The 18,856-nt window shown below is 43.4% G+C and overlaps 1 protein-coding gene and 1 pseudogene across 2 annotated transcripts; both read left to right on the forward strand.

Moving 5' to 3' along the window:
- The first annotated feature begins 4,319 nt into the window (after positions 1-4,319).
- On the forward strand, positions 4,320-7,746 carry LOC308163325 (vacuolar protein sorting-associated protein 33B-like). Its single transcript, XM_080537522.1, has 10 exons — positions 4,320-4,375; positions 4,523-4,587; positions 4,745-4,799; positions 4,918-4,964; positions 5,084-5,216; positions 5,441-5,514; positions 5,960-6,061; positions 6,574-6,649; positions 7,145-7,267; positions 7,476-7,746. The coding sequence occupies exons 1-10, from the start codon at positions 4,321-4,323 to the stop codon at positions 7,553-7,555; spliced, it is 810 nt and encodes a 269-aa protein (XP_080393648.1). The 5' UTR covers position 4,320; the 3' UTR covers positions 7,556-7,746.
- A 465-nt stretch (positions 7,747-8,211) lies between these two features.
- On the forward strand, positions 8,212-14,482 carry LOC308163865 (protein regulator of cytokinesis 1-like; annotated as a pseudogene). The gene is made up of 14 exons: positions 8,212-8,222; positions 8,619-8,751; positions 8,854-8,976; positions 9,817-10,049; positions 10,701-10,871; positions 11,322-11,471; positions 11,752-11,899; positions 12,128-12,264; positions 12,385-12,480; positions 12,625-12,771; positions 12,974-13,084; positions 13,292-13,405; positions 13,583-13,738; positions 14,411-14,482. The product of its transcript is annotated as a protein regulator of cytokinesis 1-like (transcript).
- The last annotated feature ends 4,374 nt before the right edge of the window (positions 14,483-18,856 follow it).

Raw genomic sequence — 18,856 nt, forward strand, 5'->3', positions numbered from 1 at the left:
TTCTAACTAATGTATTTTAGGGTGCATATTAGCAACTTATGGGCCATTAGGCTAGAAAACCATCGGTTCTCAAGGCTACTTACTCTTTACATTAACAACTTGTCGGGGACTACAGCTGGAAATTAGTCATGTAGGCTAAAGGTGCTCCTCTATTGCTTTACTGTTAAAATTGATTTAGCACTTGATGTATCAAGGGTACGATACAATTCCTGTAATGCACGGTCACTATTACCTCAATCAACTAAGGAATCGTTTCCTTTGTGGGAGATTCCACTGACAGGTTCTGACGGCTTGCCGGCACTTATCAATATGTGACAGCAGCTGGTGAAAGCAGGAACAAGTCGGCTACCAATTTTTTTTAAACTTTTATTCAGAACATTTTAAATAGATGTCATCATTGTTAAATCAATGACACTCGCTAGTCAAGCCAAAACATTGCAATGCAATGGACGTGGACGTTAGGCCGTGTATAGCTGACACTAGAACTGGCTAACTCGTCTTAGTTGAGGATTTAACTGCTGACGGCAGCAACAGAATGTATTCTGAAGTGTACAGAAACATCTTACCTTCAATACAAAAAACATACTGCCATGGCAACTAGGGAAAAGATAAACAGATTTTAGGCAAAAAGACCTCACAACAACTAAATTCAGGGAGTTATTATTTGTATTACTAATAACTAAACAGTGTGATACTCCACCCCTACTCTAAAACTTAACGCCTAACACTGCCTATAGAAATGGCAATGGAACTGTCTATGTCTGGACCATGATGCTTTCTCTTGTGTTTTAACAGGTTGCTGGATTTAATGAAACTCTTCTCACACTGAGAGCAGTGGTGTGGCCTCTCTCCTGTGTGTATTCTCTGATGTTGCTTTAGGGTTCCAGGTTGACTGAAGCTCTTCTCACACTGGGAGCAGTGGTACGGCCTCTCTCCTGTGTGTATTCTCTGATGTTGCTTTAGGGTTCCTAGTCGACTGAAACTCTTCTCACACTGGGAGCAGTGGTGTGGCCTCTCTCCTGTGTGTATTCTCTGATGTCTCTTTAGGCTTCCTAGTAGACTGAAACTCTTCTCACACTGGGAGCAGTGGTACGGCCTCTCTCCTGTGTGTATTCTCTGATGTCTCTTTAGGCTTCCTAGTAGACTGAAACTCTTCTCACACTGGGAGCAGTGGTACGGCCTCTCTCCTGTGTGTAATATCTGATGTCTCGTTAAGTTTCCTGGTTCATTAAAACTCTTCTCACACTGGGAGCAGTGGTGTGGCCTCTCTCCTGTGTGTATTATCTGATGTCTCTTTAGGGTTCCTAGTTGACTGAAACTCTTCCCACACTGGAAGCAGTGGTGTGGCCTCTCTCCTGTGTGTATTCTCTGATGTGACTTAAGGCTTTCTAGTAGACTGAAGCTCTTCTCACACTGGGAGCAGTGGTGTGGCCTCTCTCCTGTGTGTACTCTTTGATGTCTCTTCAGTTGTCTCGTCTTAAGAAAAACCTTCCCACATTGAAGGCAAGGGCAAGTCTTCTCTCCTGTGTGAGTCTGTGGGTGTGATTCAAGGAGAGATGGACAAATTAAACTCTCACTGTGGTGACTCTTCCGTCTTGAGCGTCTGAGTTGTTTATGGTTTCCAGATGCGGTGGAGCTGGGCTCACTGTCTGAGCCTGGGTTGGGGCTCTCTCCTGTAAGGATAGGAACATATAAATGATTAGAAACATTTAGATTATATTCAACATTATTGTCATTGCAGAGTACAAGTACCAGACAACGAAATGCAGTTTAGCCTCTAACCAGAAATGCAAATAGTGATATAAGGGCATGATATAAATAGAACAAGAATGGTAGTGATAGGTAACTATGCAATATACAGTATGGGCAGAGGAAGTACTGGAAACATCAGTTTAGTTTAGAGGTATATACCATTATGGGCTAGGTAGTTTATGTACAGTGACCAGGGGTGTGTGCAACCAAGCAGTAGTGCAAAGGCTTAATTGGGTTGACCACAGTTGGGGGGGGGGGGGGGGGGTACTGAGAGTCAATATGAGAGCAATAAGTTGTGTTTCCATAGGCTGAGCAGTGCCAGAAGTAACATCTCTGGGGTCTGTAGAATACAATGACTGAACACAGAGTTCAAGAGAGACTTATCGATGCCACAATAGAAGAGACCAAAGAGGCACTGTCAGCCTATGTTTTGACTGTTCCAGTAGCATAGGTGAAAGTGGGCCGGAACGGTCCGGTGCTGCGTTCGGGCAAGACTTTCTGTGCCGGAACGCCGTTGGGGGACGAGATGCAGCTCCCTGTCAATCAAAATCCGATTGCTGCAGAGTGCAGAAGCAATCACGATTCACGATCCATCATTTCCAACAAGGAAACACATGGCTGATGTTATGTTTCCTTGCGTCTATTTTAATACCATTGAAAAGGACATGTTAACCCGCTTTACAGTAGACCCGACGCGACGCGACGCGTTTGGGTGGGCAGCACTGGGCACTGAGACAGTCCGACCGGGATTACAGTCGCGCCGGGGGCGGGGGGACAGTCGCACCTTACAGTAGGTGGCCGTGAGACTCACGCATTTCAACCAGTTCTCGTTTTGCGGGACTTGAAATTCCTTTAAAGAAAGTTTCGTGGCATCTTTCTGCACGCTCGTTAACTTCAGTCTGCAATCGAAGCGGGAGGCGAGCGCTAATGGAAGAACCTGTGTTCACGCGAGCTGCATGTAACGTAGCAATTATGGAAGCATATAGTGGACTTTATTCAAATGTTAGCAATTGCATGTTCTAGGAAACACATCCGCTCATTAGAATTGCATTTGAATTTGAATATTGTCTGAAAGAATGCATGCAAAAGTGGAACATGCAAATGCAATCTCAAATTGCATTAACATTTGAATTTAGTCCACTATATGCTTCCATAAGCAAGCCGTGTTGCCAGATTGGGCTACTTTTGGTCACACTGGACGGGTGGATTCGGCAGCTTTTAGACTGGTTGGGCTGGAAATTGTCAATTCCATCTGGCAACCCTGGTAGCAAAATATGTGCATACGTATCTGGTAGCCTACTGGTACTTTCAAATCGCATCGTATTATTATTATTATTATTATTATTATTAATAATTACAATTTACAATACAAATACAACAATTGGGGGTCCCTCAAAGAAAATGTGGGCGCACTGCGCGCGCACAACATCAACCTCCAAGGCTTGATTCTGACACAGGAAAAACCCTGGTATGTACTGTATAACATGATAGCCATCTATGAGCAATGCACTGTATATAAGATGATGACCAAGGGTCTTTCTGCTGCTGACCAAGGGGTTGAGTTCACTTGATGAGGCCCAATTTTGTTTTAGACTCTGTAGGCTACTGTATTTGTTTATTAAGACTTAAGATATATTATCTGAATTTCTCTTGTTTTATCAAATGTTCCAATTATTTTCATTTCTTGTGCTGGTTTAAAATGGCAGGAAACCAGCACAAATAATTGTGTGGGAGAGAGGGGCCGCCGCTACCAAAACGTGCACAGTTTTGGGTCGCTCCACCACCAAAAACTCTCACTCCAAACTTTTGGTGAAACTTGGCAGCCCTAAAGTGTTTCTAATTTCGGCACCAACACCACGATGTGTGTGTTCAGCAGTGTTGCCACAGTTACTTTGAAAAAGTATTCTGATTACTGATTACTGATTACTCCTTTAAAAAGTAATCTAGTTACTTTACTGATTACTTGATTTTAAAAGTAACTAAGTTAGATTACTAGTTACTTTTTTAGTTACTATTGGCAGCTGCCTAGGCAACCGACCCCCCCCCCCCCCCGCAAAATAAAAATGAAAACTGGTTTTGCCAAAACTCACTTTATTTTAACAGTAACTTAAATTACATAATTAAACTTTAAACAATAACTTAAAACAACAAAATAAAGAGTCTTTCTTTGCCTCACCCAACATAAATACTTGTTTTTAAACAATAAAATAAATATAATCTTTATTTAACAGTAACTAGCAAGGAGTGGTTTCACAAAACCTAAAACCTACCCTGACCATTCAGATATGATCCTAATATAATCCTAATCCTAAACTGGGTGAGTCTGAGTTTATCAATGATCAACATTTATGTTCTTGTCATCCTTTGCTGACAAAACTCAAAATAATCCTTATATTTCCAGCTATTTAACGCATATCTCTGTTCTCGCTCCATTGTGTAGGCTACGCTTCTGTTTACACTGTGCACATTACTAATGACACAGAGAACAGTCATACGTCTGCCCCTCTATCCTATTTTAATGGAAAATTAACTGTCATTACTCCTTCAGATATTGGGGCCTGTGAGTCAATGATGAAGAGGAAAACGAAGCAGGACTTCCAGGAGCTGTTAAAGACAGAGCACTGTAAGATGATATGAAGATATGTGATATATAGTATAATGCACGGTTAGTGCAGAATGCAAAACACTTGAGGCCTGTTTCTTTGCTGCATCAATCACATTTATTACACCGCATGACAACTAATACTTAACTTATTTTCAAATTCTTTAGCATTGCTGGAAGGGTTTGAAATCCGTGAATGTATTTCTTTCATAGAGGAGCACATCAATAGACAGGTGAGTCTGTCAAAGATAGACTTAATATTGGGATATACTGTAAAAGTATAAGTGATAGCATCATGATGACTATGTCTGATTAGATTTGTTGTTTGGATCAGCTACTGATTTGCTTTGGGATCCTTTTGAATCACTGTGTTCTTGTCTACTTATGCAGGTCTCTATGGTGCAGAGTCTGAGACTTCTCTGTCTGCTATCACTCACAGAAAACGGTGAGTCTTGACATAAATACATAACTACAGTTAAATAAATAAATAACTACTGTAGATGAAAACATCATCGGATTCACGATTGCAGTCAATTATCTTAAAATTAAAATGTTCCCTATAGGGCTCCTCCCCAAAGATTACCGATCCTTAAAAGGACAGTTTCTACAGGTGGGTCAATAACTCCATACTCCAAGTTCAAGATGTGTGCATGATTTTTTTTTATTAAGGAAAGGAACATAAATGTTTATGTTTTGTTGTGGCTCGTCTCTTGTCTTTACCCTTGTCAGAGTTACGGCGTGGAGCACCTGGTCACCTTCACCAACCTGAAGCAGCTGGGCCTCCTGGTGGAGCAGCACCCAGGAGAGACCCTCACCGTCATGGAGAACAGGGTGGGCAAACTGGTCAACGACAAAACTGCAGGTGAGAGAGACAGGCTGGATCCCATTATGGTTATACCAACCTCCTAGCTTTCCTTGTCTCCTCTCTACACCACTGCTGGATGAACTGTCTCGATGGACGTTGCTTTGTGTGCTTGCTTATCCACAATATGTGTATCATAGATATTCTTAGTGCGCTGTAGAACGCTGACACGGGCAAGATGCTCTGTTAGGTATCCGTATTTGACCCTCACAATGTTTTTTTAGGGAAGCTGACAGATGCCTTCTCCTCGCTGGCGAAGAAGAGCAATTTCCGAGCTTTGAGTAGGAAGTTGAACCTGGTAGGTACTCAAGTGTTTTTAATAAACTACTATTATATTTTTATATTATTTTGTACAAATGTCAAAATAATTCATAGCACCTACTGAGCTACTTAAAGCCTTTGAACAAAACATTATGAATACATCATAACTAAACTGTATCCCCCCAGAAATAAAAACAGTCAAAATCATCCCACTTCTAAAACTGCCATCCCTTATGTCATTTTATCAATGAACGTGGTATTACTGCTATTTCAACATTTAGTTTTGTGCATATTGAGTAAAATACTGTGGGCGAGGGGGCACGCACACATGCAGTGACATTTTTACCAAGTCACTGACAATGAAGTCACTGACGCTGTGAGGATGCTAAAATTATCACTGTATGATAAAATCCACCATCCCCCCTGATTTTCTTTTACAACTTGAGTACTGATTGTAATGAAACTCAACATTTCATGCGAAGGTACCCAAATCAGACGAGGAGTATGACCTTCATGTCCCCCGAGACATGGCCTATATCTTCAGCGGGGCCTACGTCCCTCTGACCTGCAAACTCATCGAACAGGTAGGTGATTCTGTCATGGATGGAAGCTACAGACTAGTCTCACTGAGTCAAACTCTCGCCAGATTAGATTATGTGTTTCCGAGATCAATTACGAGATCAATTTGTGCTTGCTTGGCTGGGTCGGGTGTGTGGGGCGGGGGGGGGGGGGGTGTTTGGGGTCTGCCGCTGTGTGCTGGTAGGCAAACTGTAGTAGTCACCCTAGGAGTAGAGGGCTGCTGAACTTTCCTGGCTACACAGTGTACAGTTTTTTTTTACTTTTGCCTGCTTTTGCTCTGTCGTTATGTCAAGCGCATTGAGTCGCATCTTGTGAGAAATGCGCTATACAAATAAAACTCGATTTGTTTTGATTTGATTGGAATTACAGACGACTTGCACCAGCCTCCCCTCCCGGCATCCATACCTCATGGAGCCCTGATCCTCCTCTCTACCGTGAAGAATGATGAATGTCCAATGTCATCCTCAGTGCTCGTGATAAGCCTTTGATCTTTGTGTTCTGTCTGATTGACCTGCAGGTGTTAGAGCGTGACGGATGGACAGGGCTTGAGGAGGTCAGCCGCATGCTCAATGGAAATGAGTTTGCCCTCAAAGGTGAGACAGTTTGGCATGATATACAAATACAATCCCGATTAAGCCTAAACCAATTAAAAATCACTTTCAATGATGAGCCCATAGAGTAGCAGGGGACATTCAAATCCCCCTCTTTATTCTCCCCTTTATCCCCTTTCTCCTCTCTCTCTCTCTCTCTCTCTCTCTCTCTCTCTCTCTCTCTCTCTCTCTCTCTCTTTCTCCTCTCTCTCTCTCTCTCTCCTTTCTCCTCTCTCTCTCTCTCTCTCTCTTTCTCCTCTCTCTCTCTTTCTCCTCTCTCTCTCTCTCTCTCTCTCTCTCTTTCTCCTCTCTCTCTTCTTTCTCTCTCTCTCTCTCTCTCTCTCTCTCTCTCTCTCTCTCTCTCTCTCTCTCTTTCTCCTCTCTCTCTCTTTTTCCTCTCTCTCTCTCTCTCTCTCTCTCTCTCTCTTTCTTTCTTTCTTTCTCTCTCTCTCTCTCTCTCTCTCTCTCTCTCTCTCTCTCTCTCTCTCTCTCTCTCAGCGAGAAACAATGGAGCAGACGCGAAGGGGAAGACAGATGCCCAGCGAATCGTCCTGGTCATGTTCCTGGGCGGCTGCACCTTCTCTGAGATCTCAGCACTGCGGTTCCTTGGCAGAGAAAAAGGTAACAGTTATAAGGGACTCTTCAGCATAGTTCAAGACTAATTCAACAGTGTGTGTGTGTGTGTGTGTGTGTGTGTGTGTGTGTGTGTCTGTGTGTCTGTGTGTGTGACTGTGTGTGTGTGTCTGTCTGTCTCTGTGTCTCAGTTTGCATGCTTTAACTGCATTATTTATTTATGGCAAAAGTGTGACATAATCTATGTTTCTCTTAGGTATTAAATTCATTGTGGTGACCACTGCCATTACAAACAGTGCTAGACTTCTGGAGGCTATGTTTGACAACCATGCATGAGTCATCTCTCTGTCATCAATCCCAATGAGCACAAACACCAGGAGACGCCTGAGAATACAACTTGGACGAAGACAAAAGCAAACCGAGACTCCCTGAAAGCATTGTTCAACATCTGATAGACATTCAAATTCAGTCACTAACACTATCATGTGATACACTAATTATCTTTTGTTATATTTATTCATTTACTGAAATGCTCTTTGACCAACTGTGTTATACTGCACAAGGACTCTCTTTTATGTTGAAAATGTCTGTAAAAAATGTTTTTCTGTTCACTTGTACAAAATAAATATTGTAATTTTAAAATTATTTATTATGTGTGATTTACAGTCATGATAAACTTGTATGATTGTCTTACACACAGGACAAATAAACAGGACAAATAAACATTCAAATGAAAAGACGCACTTAAGTATGTCATCCACTGTTGACAGTTGACACGCCCTTGCGCATGCGCGAATGGTACGAAAATAGTCTTGGCGAATCTTTTCAGCCAATCAGAGGCCAGACTAACAGTTGATGCGTATTTTGAATCTTGAATCTCGGTTTGAACGACGCGATCAGAGCTGAGTGGGATTGTGGATTCAGTCATTACTCTGCTTTTACCAGGGACACGAACACGACTGTACAAGGAAATAACATTATTGGAATTCACAATGAGGAAGAGGTAATTGCTGGTTACGGGAATTATATTTGCCAAATGTTTCACCGTTAGATGACTACGTAATAATTAGCAAGTCTGTCTGTACAATGTCAATGAACTACGCGACATAGCTAGCCATAACTAACGTTACTAAATAACTGGCTTTTGAAAATGGCAGAACACAGAACGATTTTTTTCGCTAATGCCCTTGGTTTAGATGACATTTGGTGATTTTTGGTTTGACTGTTGGGAGAGTTAGTATCAATCGGTTTGGGTGTGTCTAAAACTGAAGAACTGAAACTGAAGAACTGTGAAAAGTGTGATCACTGACATTAGTGTCATTAGTCTGTGTTGTTGATCCATGATGATGAAAGCCAACTGGTTTCTATCTGAACCTGTGCGGTCTGTCTCCCATTCCAGTGAGGTGCTCGCTGCGGAGTCTGTGGCATGCTTGAATAAAGCTCTGTGCCACCTGAAGGACATCTGGGAAGAGATCGGGATCCCAGAAGACCAGAGGCTGGAGAGGACCAATGTGGTCAAGAACCATATAAAAGTGAGCAAATGACAACATTCTCAAAATGCATAACACGCATGTCTACATTCACAAACACTGTCTCTCCCAGCATAGACTAACTAACACAATGTTCTGTCCCAGAGTTTGCTGGACATGATGATTTCTGAGGAGGAGTCCCTACGGAAGAGACTCCTGATAAGCATGGACAAATGCAGGAAAGATCTGGACACACTGTGTCTGGAACTGCACAGACCCCATGTGGAGGTACAGTGTGGATGACTCCTCCAAAATCATATGAATAGTGTGCAGCTCTCTTTCTTTCTTTTAAGTTTCACCCGCTAGCCTGCATCTCAACTATGGTGTGCGTTTTTATTTCAATAACATGGTCAATGGATGACCCCAACATTCTGACAACAATAATCGGGGTTCCCACAGGTCCTTGAAAGTTTGTGAATTTGAGGGGAAAAAATCAAGGTCTTAAAAGTTTTTGAAAATAGACATGGGTCATTGAAAGTGCTTGAATTCCCCTCTCTCTCTCTCTCTCTCTCTCTCTCTCTCTCTCTCTCTCTCTCTCTCTCTCTCTCTCTCTCTCTCTCTCTCTCTCTCTCTAAAAAAAATAATATATATAAATTCAAAAAATGTTTACTTAGCTCATCAACTAGTAAATAAGTCTCTGTATTGCTTTACTTTACACATATTTCACAATATATTGTTTTGCTGTGCTGTGGTAGAGAAGGCAAGAGACCATCTAGAGAATCAAGGACCCCAATTGAAATAAGCCAGTGGCTTTCTTGGGTTTTTATCCTGTTAGTTGACCTTGTATGTAATATGTACTTTCATGTACCTACTTCTGCAAATCTTCTAATAAAGTTTTCAATCAATCAATCAATCACACATTCAAGCCTCTCTTTTTAATTGTTGCCTGTGAGCGGATAGTTCCTATTATATAAATTCTCATCTAGATCTGTCTCAAACTATGCCGTGTTGGGTCCTTGAATTTGACAGAATTGAGTCTTGAAAGTCCTTGAAAGGTGTGGGAACCCTGATAATAATTGTGTTCATCCTATATTGACTGGTTGTTGTTGCGGTCACCCCACTGACCAGGAGGAGCGGGGGAACAGCATGCTCCAGCAGGAGAAGGACATCCGGACTCGGTGGAGGTTCTGTTGAAGGAGAAGGACCAGAGGATGCAGCAGCTCAAAGCCCTGGTCGAGCAGGACCAGGACCTGTGTGACATCCTCTGCGCCCAGCCCTTCTCCATCGCCCCCAAGGACGTCCCCTCTGTGGAGCAGCTGGACAGCTTCCGCAAGCACATCGCCAGCCAGAACGCAGTGAAGGTGTTTTATTCAGTTCATTTGTCATGTTATACAAGCTCATTGCTATTCAGACTACAGTAAACATTGTTACAGACTGCAGTAAACCAAGTCATATGTTTAATATTAATATTTATTTAACAGAGCCAGCACCAAAAAACATGTATTTTTTAAGGGTGTGCTACAGAAAAGATCAGCATCATAATAATTTAGATTAGATTCTACTTTATTGTCATTGCAGAGTATAAGTACCAGACAACAGGGAGGGGTGGGGGGTGGATACTGATTGTACATATGGGGTGGGGGGATACTGAGAGTCAGTGTACCCCGGGGGGGGGGGGGATACTGATTGTACATATGGGGTGGGGGGATACTGAGAGTCAGTGTACCCCGGGGGGGGGGGGGGGGGGGGGGTGCGGGGGTACTGATAGTATCCCCCCACCCCATATGTACAGAGAGTCAGTGTAGGAGGGGGGGATGTTTATCAGAGTGACAGCTCTGTGAAAGTAGCTGTTCTGGGTCTCTCTACTTCCTGATTTACCTCTTAGATGGTAGGGGATCAAACAGACCGTGGCTGGGGTGCATTTAAATGGCACTCTCATTGATTGATGTAGATAAATGTGCACATCTGAGCAGTTGTGACCCTAACAGTATTGCTGTTTTACCTGAGTTCAGAGCCAGAGGCACGCTGAGTTTGTGGGCCTCAAGAGGAAGATGGTCCTGTGCATGGATGAGCTGGAGCAGCTTCCAGAGAGCAGCTTTGAGAAGGACCTCGTGTGTGAGGAGGAGGAGGCTTTCTGCCTGTCCAGAGAGAACATTGTAAATCTGAAGGTTCTCCTCTGCCAGGTGAGAAACCACCATTAGGAATCTGTTGATGACATCATACTGAGATTCTGTTTGCCCAGAAAATAGCTTTCTCAAAGCTGCTCCATTCACTACAGTACAGCTACACACATTCTGTAATAATAATTTTAAAAAAGTGCATTCCGCTTCTACTGTCAGACCCATTCTCCAGTGCTCAGGTAAATGGTAAATGGACTGCACTTATACAGCGCCTTATTCACACACACATTCACACACCAATGGCGGCAAGATACCATGCAAGGCGCCGGCCCACTCATTGGGCGCAATTTGGGGTTCAGCGTCTCTTGCCCGAGGACACCTCGACACGTGGCCAGCCGGGGACCGAACCGCTGACCTTGCGATCGGTAGACTCCGGCTCTACCTCTTGAGCCACAGCCGCCCTACCGGCTAGGTGCTAACTCTCCTCTGTGCTGTGTTGTCGTCTGTGTGCAGCTGGAGGAACGTACGGTGGAGAACGAGGCTTTGTGTGAGGCCCACCGTGAGAGGGTCCAGAAGCTGTGGGACCGGCTGCAGGTCCCGGAGGAGGAGAGAGGGGCCTTCTCTGATCACATGGTCCAGTCCAAGAAGAAGAACCTGGAGGCGGTCAGTCAGCTCACATTCACCACGTCACGACTCACTTGATCACCTCCTAGGCCTAGTCAGCTCTACTTCCAACAGTCTGTGTTCTATGTTTTCGATAAGGTCTGGTTAGTAAAACCAGGAGAAACTCTTCATCTCTTTTCCCGTAACTCATTTTCACCACGTCACAACTTAACTTGATGACCTAGGGGCCTAGTCAGATTTACTTCCAACAGTCTGTGTTCTATGTTTCGATATGGTCTGACTCTGGTCTTCTTCTTCTTCTCTTTTCCCACCACATCAGTTACAAGAGGAGATCAGGCGTCTGGAGGAGCCAAAACTGCTGAACATCCGTCACGTCACCGAGGCCATCCGGTCAGAGGTAGCTGTGTTATGGGAGAGGTGCTTCCTCAGCACTGAACAGCGGCAGGCCTTCGCTCCCTACTTTAGCGGTGAGTTAGCGTTTTTAGATCGGTCGGATTAGTTGTCGTGGTTTGGATTAGAACAAAGGTTTAGGTGCACTAATCCATCAGCAGAATCCTATTTTTTTTTCGCAAAAATTGGTTTGTTGTACAGTTTATGCCTGTAAGTGGTGGTTTGATTCTTTCACTAACATATCGAGGGCCTCCTGTGCGTTGAAATCTTCGAGCTCTAAAGCGGACGTGTTTTTATTCTTGCAGAGGAGTACACTGAGGAGCTGCTGGGTCTGCACGAGGGTGAGATCCTGAGGCTGAAGCAGCACTTTGAAGAGCACAAGGAGCTGTTTGAGGGGGTCCACCACTGGGAGGACAGCTGGAGGCTCTTCCTGGATCTAGAGGTGAGCAGCAGCATCAACACACACAACAGAATAGTCCTCTAAGAAGGTGATGTTTACCAATTCCTTCGTTGTAAGTTTTTAGCTACCATCTCCCTGACCCTTGACCTTTCACCCTGACAGAGAAAAGCCACAGACCCCACCAGGTTCACCAACAGAGGAGGAGCCCTCCTCAAAGAGGAGAGACAGAGGTCAGAGTTGCACAAAAGCCTGCCCAAGGTAAGAAGACGTAGGAATGTTACTTGTTAGATTGGCTTCTGCTGTACTTTACTGTACTATTGGCATTGCCTACTACACTACATGCTAGAATACTAATCACATTGTAAGCTATATTTCACTGTTTACTGTGCATTTGTTTTTCAGCTTGAGAAGAAGCTGAAAGCCCAGATAGACGTGTGGGAGCAGGAGCAGGGGCGGGACTTCCTGGTCAACGGACAGCAGTTCCTGCAGTTTTTGGAGGAGCAGCGGGAGACGCACCGCGTAGAGAAGGAGCAGGAGAAACTGGAGAGAGTGAGGAACTAGTTCTCATCATGTAGCTCAGTGGAGGCTGGTTGGAGGTAGAAGTATTGAGGACAGGCTCATTGTAAATGCATGAAACGGAATGAGGAATGGTATCGAACCACCCCAGCCTCCCCTGATGTAACTAGTAACTATACAAGCTCTCTTAGACTTGGAACAGTTTCACTTAATCTAATCTAAATCAATGTTACAGCAATTGAAGAAAAGCAAGCAGACAGAAGTGGATATGCTCTATGGAACGTCCGTCAGAACACCAACTAAAAGGAGGTTCCTTGGCACTGTGACCCCCAGTAAAACACGAAAGGTATATTCAGTTCTCTTCTGGCATTTCTGTGATTAAAGCTCCTACCTATTGCACATCTCATGAGTATATAACAGGTAGGTTACTTCCACTGAGTGGCTTTCTCCTCCATTTAACCTTTCCTCCTTGTTTTAACCTTTAACCTGTACGGGCGATGGCATTACTAACCCACTCTCTCTCCCTTCCCCTGTCTGTGCGTTCTTCTCTCAGCTCAATGCCACCTCCAGCATCTCTAGCGCCAACTCTAACAGCACCGTCCGCTCAGCTTTTGGTGGAACTATCTGCCATTCACCTTTGTCCCGCCCCCCACTGTCTGCAAACAAGGTTGGTTGGTGTTTACACTCTTGATTTGAAATGCTCTTTAGAAAGCATTCTATCAATACAGACTAATCGTTGTGTAATTTCGCCAAAACCTGATTTGCATGCAACTCCTCTGATAACATGAACACATTAGAACATTTCATCCATATTCATGTGTTTTTGTGTGTTTTTTTAATTCAGGTTATGGCGGTGCGAACCCCAGGGCAAGGGAAACCTCCCCACTCAGGGCTACAGGAGCGACTCAACAAGGAAAACGCCGGCGTGTTGAAGACCCCGGCAAGTCCACATCCTAACTTCAGCATTAACTCCGTTGCCAGCACTTATTCAGAGTTTGCGGTAATTTCCATTTTAATTTAGTCGTTGCTTCTCTCCCCCCACACACATTATTTTTGTCATTCTGTGCAGCACCACACAGTCTAGTCAATGATATGGACATTAGGAATATCTTCATGATATGGACATCAGGAATGATACAGTAACTGATGATCAAATTGGTTCTGTTTTAGAAGGACTTAATCAACATCTGTGAATCTGTTCAAGCAAGGTTTGTTTGAATATATGGATTTCTAAAACCAAACCCAGGTCATATACTTACCAACGCTTTCTATATCCAGCTCTGTAGATGCATGTTGTCATTAACCTCTATGCATTAAAAATCACAAAATGCTTCAATCCCTGGTTTTATAGTGCAAGTGGCTGGGTTAGCCAATAGCTGAATGAAACTAGGCTGTGTGATGCTGGCTGCGATTAACCACTCTCCTCACCCACTCTTCAATCTCTATTTGTTTTCACTTACGAGTGTTTGTTCTCTACATAGTTAATAATACTGTATTTTTTAATCATCTGCAATAACATGCAGTTCATCAGAAAATAATCATGCTTAGAAGCAGTGTCCAATATATTCCTTCTCTTCCATTTTCTACAGCTGGTAATGTTATGTATTTATTTTATTATTATTCTTAATATTTTTTTTAAACATTTGTAATGTTTGTCTACCTTTTCCTGCAGCGAGATCTCTCCAAGGCCTCTAACACCAAAAGCAAGCCAGACATCCTGAACTCCACCATCACTCACCTTTGACCTTGACACAATGACAGGATTGATAGTATGACATCCTAAGCCATCCAATCCAATCCATCCAAAGTCCCGAACAACTCCATTTCTGAAGTGGATCACTACATATGTATATACATTTTTATATACATTTTTTTTGTATATGTTTTTATATGTACCGGTACATGGGGTAATAACATATTAAATGTTTGGGGGGGGGGAAACATTTAAGTTAATGTTACGAATCATATTAACACAATTTTTAAGCTTTAAAAGAATAGCACAGTATTAGTATGGAAATGTATACAAGTAAGCAAAACATAGTGTTGCCTGCCTCTTTTGCTGCGCATGGCTTTAGTGAAAAAGACCATTGAGGGTAGCGAGATTTCTTTCCTGCAATCTAGGGTTTCGGAACTATTTGTATATAGCACACTGATCAATGAACATTTTCACATATTATTGTATGTTTTGTTTTGTATGTATAGTATTCTCTATACTTATTTCATCACTTTTCCTTCCAACTGTAGATTTCATTATATGTTTATTAGTTCACTACAATCTTGTACTTGCACTACAATAGATATACGGTGTTCTGTTTCAATGGCATATGAATGCCACTGTTTGACAAAGCTATGTTCCTGGCAATAAAGTATTGGGGTAAAATCATCTGTAGTAGAAATTATATTGTTCTCAATTGTTACATTTTACATTTTTAATTAAAAAAAATAATAATTAAAGGTTAAATGTGTAAAAACAAAAAATGTGTATTGGTATCAACTGTTATGCCAAAGCTTGTGATCCAAGAATGAAAAATAAATGCTTTAATTGTCTGCCTCTCTTTTGGGTTGATCTCTTATCCGGATGTGCGGTAGGTGGGACTGAATATGTGGCGGACCGAAGTCCGTTTCGGATATTTTGTAGTTCAGCTAAACGTGTTAAATGTAACTAACATTACGACCACATCGCAATTGAATGGAACACTTTGAAGAGGATTTAGTGTCTGCACTACGAGAAGTTGTCAACGATGGGAATTGGCAAAATGTAGGGAATAAGTGCGATTTTGCCTCTCCATGCACGAAGTAAGCAGCACGTCTTGCAAGGAGCTGGCAAGAATGTGTGATTTAAACACTCAGATATATTGCCAGTAGAGGTCCATAGATTGCAATACCCATCATACTGTTCATAACCTTTACCCTCCGTCATAATTACAGCTCGATATGGTTATTGATATGGTGCATGATTTCTCTAACTTTCCCAAGGCTGTACTCTGAAGATGGTGAACACATTGTGCTGGTCCAGACTGAAGATGACAGATTGTGGGCTATGGATTCATCCTGCCCTCATGAAGGTAGACACATTAATGATGGAATGGGGTTTGGAGTTAGGCCAGCTGTTGGGAATATGACTTCATTAGTTTGATGTGTCAGACACATATTATGTACATACAGTAGCAGTGTTTCCCCTAGGTTTGCTGCCTTGGGAGGGTGGCATGGATCCTCCACCCCCCCCCCCCCCCCCCCCCCGTTGTGAAATGTTAATTTCTCCCCCCCCCACACAATTAGTGTAACAGATTAGTAACAGAACAAGTTATCTCTGCTGATTGAAACAAACTGTTACAGGACTCAATTTACAACAAGTCAAGCCATTTTTTACACATTTGTTTTTTTTATTACATATTTATACATATTATTTACATTGTTACACTATGTCGGGCAAGTTGTCACATTGGATTATCAACGGATAAGAACACAACTAATTAATTGTGAATATTGATTATAATTTCAAATTCCAAAACCAAATTCAACTTCATTAAATAACTCAAAATTAAAACAATCATGCTTAGAGAATCTGGCAAATCATGCCTTTGAATCAAAACATTAATGCTGGCATGACCCCTTTTTTTCTTGTCTAAATTGACTGACGTATATAGCGCCCTACTCCAAATATCTTTACAGTCTCTCATTCCTCCTTTACCCACATAGTGTGCAACTTTTGTTGCTGCAGTGAATCTTTCTTGGTTTCTGAAAGAACACTTCTAATGTCTCCTGGTATGGGAAGTCAGAGACCTCTGGCCCATTTATAGATATCCGCATGCAGGCTGCAAGATGTTCCCCCTGCAGCCTGTTGCGGATGTTTGTCTTGACCTGCAAATACATTCATTTTAAATGTGATGGCTTAAAAATATATCTTAAAACAGTAAATGCCATTATGTGAGAGATATTTCTTACCCTGTTCATGGTGGAGAAGTCCCTTTCACAGTTTACACTGCTGGCTGGGACCGTCAGGGCATGGCAGCCAGCTTGCTAATGGTGGGTATGAGGGTCCCAAATTCTTCATACTTTGAGGACAGCGCTGACAATATGGCCAGCTGAGTCTTGTTCTGAAAAGGTTCACATGATTAACACATGATAATGTCATGTGAAAATGTTTGTCAGACATAAAGTTACCTTGAGTGGACCAGAGACCACTTGTTCCTTGAAAGGTGTCCATTCTTCAAGGACTGTGTCAACATCGACAGTGGGACAAAACTTCTCCACCAGTGTCCTCAGGTGTGCATGAGCACTTTGGTTGGTGAGGGTAGCTGCCTGTGGACCCAGTATCCCAAAAGCAGCCAAGACTCCCACCTCACTGAAACGCCTCTCAAGATGGGCAATCAGGCCAATTAGATACGGATCCATCACCTGCTCGAACAAAAAGATATCAGTAAACTATTAATCTAAATAAAACTGCACAGTGACTACATTTAAGTAACATCAATTAAAGCTGCCAAGCTACATAGTCATACTTGTGATCGAAATCTTTGCCAGAACTGCAGTGTGTTCCCAGGCCCTGTGTCATCTGGCTGTCCTCTTCTGCCTCTCTCCCGTTCGGCAGTGATGCTGAATGCACCCAGCCCCAAAGGGTCTTCAAGGCTTTGGTTCAGCTTGTTCAAGTGTGAGCCGACAGGCTGATGATCCCCAGCATCCATTATGCCTTTTATTAAGGCCAGTGTGACAGAGACCTGGGAAATGAACCAAATTGACACCAAAATTGTGGTACCCTATATTTGCAGAAAATGCATGAAGTAGTTCAAATATTGCAGCTGATTTGGGTTATTAGTTACCTGCTCCTTGATTGTCAGGAACATCACATCCTCCTTCTGAAATAACTTAGAGAGGCGTGCCAGGTGAGGGAGAACATCTGCTTGCAGGTGGAGGGCGGCAATGAAGCGATAGGTCGCTAGGAATGAGTACAATCCCTTAGCACCAGGACATTTCCGGGACTCAACCTCATCTGCCAAGGCTGCCAGTACAGCAGGGATGTTTCTTCTCAGGTTTTTTATGGCTTCATGCTGAGAGAGCCATCGTGTGTCCTTCACTTGCTAGTCAATGACAGATAAAACAGTTTATAAAAACAATGTAAGCTGTTTATTAGGATTGGATACATAAACAAAGTTAAAAGAAAGAATGTAATATGCAAGTAAATGGGCATAAATATTCACACACGGTATATCAATTTATTTAAAATGTAACATATTTACCTAATGCAGGGATCCAAGTGAGGACAGGCAGGAAGTGGAGGGCAGAGGAAGCTGTTCAAGAGGCAGAGGCGAGGCTGCGTCACAGGAGCTTGGTGGGAGTGGTCACACGAGGTCGAGCTGGGCTTGGATCCTTTCCAACTCCCCAAATGAACACCAGGGGGAAGGAAAAGCGCCGCCTTGTTCAGGAGGAGGTGAGAGCAGCAGTGGAGGAGACAAGAACCTGCAAGGCAGTGGGAATGAAGCAACAGGGAGCTTGGACGAGATGGGAGAATGCGATTGAGAGGAAGGTGACCTGGGCTGAGCTTTGGAAAGCCGAGCCTCACCGCATCAAATTCCTCATCCAGGCAGTCTATGATGTGCTTCCAAGCCCGTCAAATCTGCACACATGGGGCATAGCAGAGACACCAGCATGCCAACTGTGTTCCAAGCGAGGAACCCTGGAACACATCCTCAGCTGCTGTACAAGGGCCCTTGGAGATGGACGGTACAGGTGGAGGCATGACCAAGTCCTGAAGACCATTGCTGAAGCCATCAGTGCAGGACTTGTGTGGGCAAAGCAGTTCCGACCCTCCAAGAAAACCATCGCCTTTGTCAGAGCTGGGGAGCAGCCAACCCCTGCCAGGAAAACATCTGCAGGCATCTTGACCTCTGCAAGAGACTGGCAGCTGTTGGTTGACCTTGAACATCAGCTGAAGTTCCCCAGCCACATTGCAGTCACCACCCTGCGACCAGACATTGTTCTCTTTTCTGAGTCCACCAGGCAAGCAGTGCTGCTGGAACTGACAGTCCCGTGGGAAGACCGCTTGGAAGAAGCCTTTGAGAGGAAGCTCTCCAAGTACGCGGGACTGGTCAGTGACTGCCAGCAGGCTGGGTGGAGAGCG

The sequence above is a fragment of the Nansenia antarctica genome (assembly GCF_963989245.1).
Source record: "Nansenia antarctica genome assembly, chromosome: 8".
Taxonomy (NCBI): domain Eukaryota; kingdom Metazoa; phylum Chordata; class Actinopteri; order Argentiniformes; family Microstomatidae; genus Nansenia; species Nansenia antarctica.